Source organism: Petaurus breviceps, unplaced genomic scaffold (assembly GCF_028583685.1).
Source record: "Petaurus breviceps papuanus isolate PSGF00001 unplaced genomic scaffold, PetGlider_PUasm1.0 90654, whole genome shotgun sequence".
Taxonomy (NCBI): Eukaryota; Metazoa; Chordata; class Mammalia; order Diprotodontia; family Petauridae; genus Petaurus; species Petaurus breviceps.
Window position 1 is genome coordinate 5,651,885 of NW_027187301.1, and position 6,000 is coordinate 5,657,884.

The following is a 6,000-nucleotide window of genomic DNA, read 5'->3' on the forward strand; positions in this document are numbered from 1 at the left end:
TTTTATGGATTCAAAACTCAGACCTCAAGAAATTCTTGGAAAATTACATGTAAATGTTTAAAATCCACTTCTATAACAATCTTAAGCCTGACTCCTAAAAAGCCGTTTCTAGCTGCTGCTTGCACGGAAAATCATAACCAGTTATTCTGTAGTAGCACAATGCCACAATTAATCCATTTGATGGAGAAAAAAAACTTTACCAACTGTGGAAGATTGTTACCAGTAACTATAAATTAGTCAGATTCATTAAATCTCCACATTTTTTCCAATGTAAAATTATAAGCTTCAATGTAACAAAACAAAAAAATTTAAAATATTTTCTATGAAAAAACATGTTTTACAATGTGAAAACCAGATTATTTTTTGTCCACTGAAACACACAACATATTCTATGACTCTGCCTGTTCCCTATGACGACTAGATTATGATTCCTCCTTCTGTCTCAAGAGTTGAAAGGGATTTTTGAAAATTATGTTGGTCAAACCATACCTAAAGAAGAATTCTCTCTATACTATCCAACCTCTCCCTAAAGAGTCCCACTACCTTTGGAGATAGCTCATTCCAGCTTTGGAATAGCTCTAATTGTTAGGAAGTTTCCCTTTAAATCAGACATAAATGTGCCTCCCTTTTGCAACTTGTACCCAGTGCTCCTAGTATGGCCCTAAGGCACAGAACAAGTATAATTCCTCCTCTTTGCACAGAGCAGTATATATTTTTCTAAGTCTTTTCTTCCCTAAGCTAAACATCTGCAGCTCTTACATAAGATTCTATTAAATCACAGGAAGCTCAAAGCCCTTTACAATAATGATTACCTTCCAAGATTCTCTCCAGTTTTTCTATTTCCTTCCTAACATATGACACCCCAAATTTGAGGAGAAAATACAGGACTCTTCCCTCCTGGTCTTTGACACCAGACCTTTCTCTCTCAATTCAACCTAAGATCAAATTTGTCTTTTCTGACCATGACATTTAAACTGCTGATTCATATCCAGCTTCCAATAAAATCCCCATATATTTTTCAGACAAATTGCTAATACCTGACTATCTTATACTTGTAGTTGGTTTTTTAACCCAAGTGTAAAACTTTACATTTATTCCAATTATTATTAGATTGGAGAGTCCTCTTAGCTTTGCTTCATCTGTGAATTTAATTTTGTTGCTGTTGTTCAGTTGTGTCTCACTCTTTATGACCCTATGGACCATAAAATATTCTTGGCCAAGATACTGGAATGGTTTGCTATTTCCTTCTTGAGGAAGGCCAACAGAGTTTATGTGACTTGCCCAGGGTCACAGCTACTTAAGTGTCCCGAGGCTGGATATATACTCAGTTCTTCCTGACTCCAGGTCCAGCTCTCTATCCATGGAATACCTAGCTGCCTCTGTGAATGTAACTAGCAAATTATTATTATTAATGCCTTTTCCCCCAAGGTACCAGTATTTTTGAAAGTGTTACATAAAAAAAAAAAATTCACAAAAACATAAAAAGGAGGTAGATGGTCTGTATTCTCTAAGTTAATACATTCTCAATAAAGTACAGAAAAGGATAACATTTTTTAATTATTATAAGGTCAAGGCTAGATCCCTAAAGCATTCTACAGCACACATTCCAAGTAGACTAGGAACCATTAAAAACTACTTTTTTTTTAATTTTACCATAAAATTATCTAGTCACATTTCACCACATTGTCTCCAAAATATAATGAAAGCTATTGTCAATAACTTTGCCAAAATCTAGGCAAACTACCCAGTCGAGAAAGAAATTGAGTCAGAGGACCAAGACTAACCCTAGTTTCTGTGATGTACTCACTTTGAGTAGTCACTAAAATGGAAACTCAGTTTCCTCAGATGTAAAAGAAGGGTAATAATACTCGAAAACTGCCTGCTCTCAGGATTACTATCAGAAAGCAAACCATAAAGAGCTGTATAAATGTGAGTTATGAGATTACCTTATAATTCCACCAAGAGTAAACTTCCAATTTAATCAGAGACTACTTATGAGTTTCTCATCTGTGCAGATTTTGAAGCCTGGATGACTGCATCAAAGGATGTTTTAGGAAATTATTGCTGCAGTTAGGGTTAGCCTAGATAGCCTCAGATCTTGTCCAACTCAAGATTATAGGATTCTAATTCATAAGGAGTATAGTTAGGAGACTACTACTACTACAGAAGCACTGGTTTCCCTTCACAAGATAATATTTATTCTCTATTAGTAAATAGTCTGAATTCTCAGGCATCAGTTTAGATTAAGTTTTGGTCAAATGACCAAAACTCTTACAAAGGGAGTAACTTTTACTAATCAAATTGCTTTTGGGTTACAGCAATCCTATTATTTCATCACAAGGATAAAAATTTTAATAATGTGCAGAACAAGATAAAATTATAACATTTAAAATTCTGACCACTTTGTATCAATCACTGGAGTTCCCAAACCAACTTATTTCCTCTACAACACAAAAAAGAATTTTTCCTTCCAAGATAAGGATAGACAGAAAGTTTAAAAAAAATTACACTTAAGTATAAAAGAAAGAATCTGTGTCCTCTACAGGTTCAAAATAGTTAACACTTTTGTGCTCTGGTAAAATTAATTCTTTGAGATAAATTCTGTCCAATAAATACTTTCTCATGACCTGGTCCTGATCCTGTAACAAAAATGAGGGAACGAGACTAAGTTCAGCTTCATAACTCTGTGCCAGACCGAAGAGCAATTACTTTTCAACTTTTCTTCAGGGAATATCCTAACCACCCATCAAAAAATCCCAAACCCCCAAATAACAGAGAAACATTCAGGAAGTAAGGAATGGCTGTAAAGACACGTGCCATACATTCACCTTACTTTGTCAAACTTCCAACTTAGTGTTCAGAAGTTATAGAATAGTTTGAGATTTAAATAATCGGAAAAAATGTGACTACTTTGTGAGGTTCATCCTTCCATTTGACTTGGAATGATTATTAAAAGCTATCCTTAAGTAAGCTGGATGAATATAAGCAAAAAAAAATGTTCATTTTGATTTCAATAAACATTTTCATTATAACAAAAAAACTGCAGAATTCTTAGGAGAGATATTATCCTGAGTTATGAGTATTATTTATGGATCCCTACTTTCAAAAGTGCCCATCTAAGCACTACAGAATAAAACAAATCACATATAAAAGTTTACAAATACTTTCCTCACAACTGCCACAGTACACATGAAAAAACAATGACAGAACATACCAAAGGAACACTGGATTCAAATACCAGCCTCACATTTAATGTTTTAGGTTCCTTAAATTCTCTTCATATGTGAAGTGAGGAGTTTCCGAGGAAAAACCTTTTCCAGACCCCCCTTGGTGCTACTGCCTTGCCACAACTGGAAAATGATCTCCGTCCTATATCTTGTCGGTACACAGCTGTTTTCACGTGGTCTCTCGAACTGGACCAGGCACTCCCGAAGAACAGGCTATCTTTTGTGTTTTTTTTTTGCTTTTATTCCCTTAGACAGGGCGTGGTGCATAGTGTTCGCAGCCTTATAGCTGGAAGTCTTTGAATGTAAGAGTCTCAAGCACATATTAAGCACCAAGCACTGCCGACATAAAGGCAAAAAAAAAGTCCCTGCTATAAGGAAACTCAGGCTAACCAGAAACAGAAGATTCCAACAACCACATAGAAACAAGACACTTTACGAGACAAATTAGAAATAATCAACAGAGGGATGGCAATGCTGCTTGTTGGGATTTTTTGCATCTGAGGAAACTGAGAGTGAGATGTTTAATTGCCTGAGAATTAAAAGCACTACTTCCTGTGAGTGGAAACACTATATTCCCTTCACAAAACAGTATTTATTCTCTACCAGGAGTCTAAATTTTCAGTCACCAGTTTGGACTTATAAGATAACTTACTTGGATCAAATGACCAAAACTTTTACTAACCAAATTATTTTTGAGCTACAACCATTCTATTATTCCAACATATGGATAAAAAAAATACAAGTTAAAACTCATTAAAAGAATTAAGATTCCAACTCGGGTCTTTTCATTCTCCACTAGAACAAATACTCTGCAGCAGCAGCAGCCCCCCCCTAGGAAGGCGAGCGCAGCTCAGATCAACTCCCCCCCCCCCCCCCCGGCCCCCGGCCCCACTACCGGCCTGCGCCCATCCTCTCCTCCAGCAGCTCCACAGACCCAAGTCTGTGGCAGCCCGCCTCCGTCTGGGATCCACTACTTCTCAGTATCCCAGATCCCACCACCTCCGGCTCCGGTTTGGGGCGGAAAACAGCAATAAGTCCATCCGGACTTGTGGAGTCAAAACGCCGGGCCAGGAGAAAGGCTCCACCGCGGTCCCAGGGACCCCCTCAACTGCCCCTCAGTTGGGATAAAAACTAACCAGTTGCCCCCACAAAACAAAGTGGGCTCGGGAGAAAAGGGGCGGGGGGGGGGGAGAAGCTTCTCTGGGGGCTGGTCCACGCCGTGGGTTGCCCCTCCCCTCCCAAGCCTCAGGTTCGGCGGCGTCTCCTCCCCACTCCTCGTACCTCTCCAGCGGGAGATCCCACTCCACACACCTCGACCCGCACTTGGTATCATCCCCTGACCCAGTACGTCCCCTCTCCCCCCCCCCCCCCCCACCCCCCCTTTGTTCCGGCCCGCCGGCTCTCGGCAATCCCGGTACTTGGTTCGACCCGGCAAGCCAACCGCCCCTTCCCCCATAAACTGGGGCACTTGGTTCCACCCACTCACTACCCGCCCCCCCCTCGGCCCCGCGATTTGGTCCAGCCCGACCCCTCACCCAGAGACATATCAATCTTATCAAGGTTTTCTTGACTGCTCGTCTTCAACGGTGGCGGAGTCGCCACCGCGGCCGCCATCCCGACGCCGAACCCGTTCATCGCTCTAAGTGTCTTCACAGGAACTTGCCGCTGGGGAAGGCCTGCGTCTCGACCCGGCCACCTCCCACAGACTGACTGAAACAAGTAAAGCAGAAGAGGCGCGCAAGCGCGGTGGCGTCCTTACCCTCCCACCCGGCGCAGGGGAGTGGTGGAGGGGAGGGGTAGGGAAGTGGGAGGGGTCGTAAGAGGGGCAACCATAGAGAGCACACTATGGGAAGAGAGACTCCGTTTCCGGTTTTCTTTTCTGGCGCCTCCCGCAGGCCAGTAGGAAACACAGCAACGCTTCTGCATCTGGTTGTATCCCAGGAGTCGTACAGGTTTATGGGGATTGTTCCTTAGCTCAAATTAGTTGAGATCTGACCCTCCCAGGAGGGGAGGAAAGTGTCTATCCACCAAGAACTGCATTCACTACATGATATGATGTTGCTTCCATCTCCTTTTAGTACCTCCAGCTGCAGCAAGGGCTCCCTAGACTATGGCACCTGCAGCCAGACTCCTGCACCTCTGCACTGCATTGCAGCAGCTTCCAGGTGCAAAGCTGGACCGCGGCGGGTTCCGGGTTTAAGCTAGCCCGGAGTCAAAGCCTTTCAACTGAGAGCAAGACCTGTGGTCAACACACCTCTCCAACTCCCTTCTCTCTCCCTGCAGGATTGCTTCCCCTGCAATAATTCAACGTCTCGCAGTCTGTGTGGAAACCTATGTTGTAGTGACAGCTCATGCATCACCTTCGTATTTCTGAACCATCCTTCATCTGGTCATTGCAAGCATATCGCATAACCCTAGTGACTATTATAAAGACCTCATCCTCTCTTGGGAGAAAAGTAAGTTCGAATGTTTTATGTTCAGTTTTCCTCTAATAACCCTTGAGATTTGGATTCCAAGGGTTTCTCTTTGATTCCTAGGGACCCCATAATGAAAATAATGATGATGATTCTAATTATTAATAAGGATAGTAAATTGATGCAATTTTATAACACTTTACAAAAGCTTTACAAAATAGCATCCTAAATTAATAAAAAATTAGCATTTGATGGATTTTTATATGCTCAAATTTTCCCTCAGTTCAAAATGTAGTTGGTATTAACATGCCGCCCACCTCCTGATAGAAAAACAAGACTTGGAGTGCTAAATGATACAT

The 6,000-nt window shown here is 41.5% G+C and overlaps 1 protein-coding gene across 3 annotated transcripts in view; it reads right to left on the reverse strand.

Moving 5' to 3' along the window:
* FYTTD1 (forty-two-three domain containing 1) overlaps positions 1-4,997 on the reverse strand; it is a 43,388-nt gene extending 38,391 nt beyond the window's left edge. The window contains exon 1 of one of the 3 annotated variants that reach the window (XM_069064998.1): positions 4,763-4,997. In XM_069064998.1, coding sequence (XP_068921099.1) covers positions 4,763-4,862 — 100 coding nt within the window. In that variant the 5' untranslated portion in view covers positions 4,863-4,997. Of the gene's footprint in view, positions 1-4,508; positions 4,576-4,762 lie in introns of those variants that run through there. The other 2 variants (XM_069064997.1, XM_069064999.1) reach the window with 2 other exon arrangements.
* Positions 4,998-6,000: the final 1,003 nt, after the last annotated feature.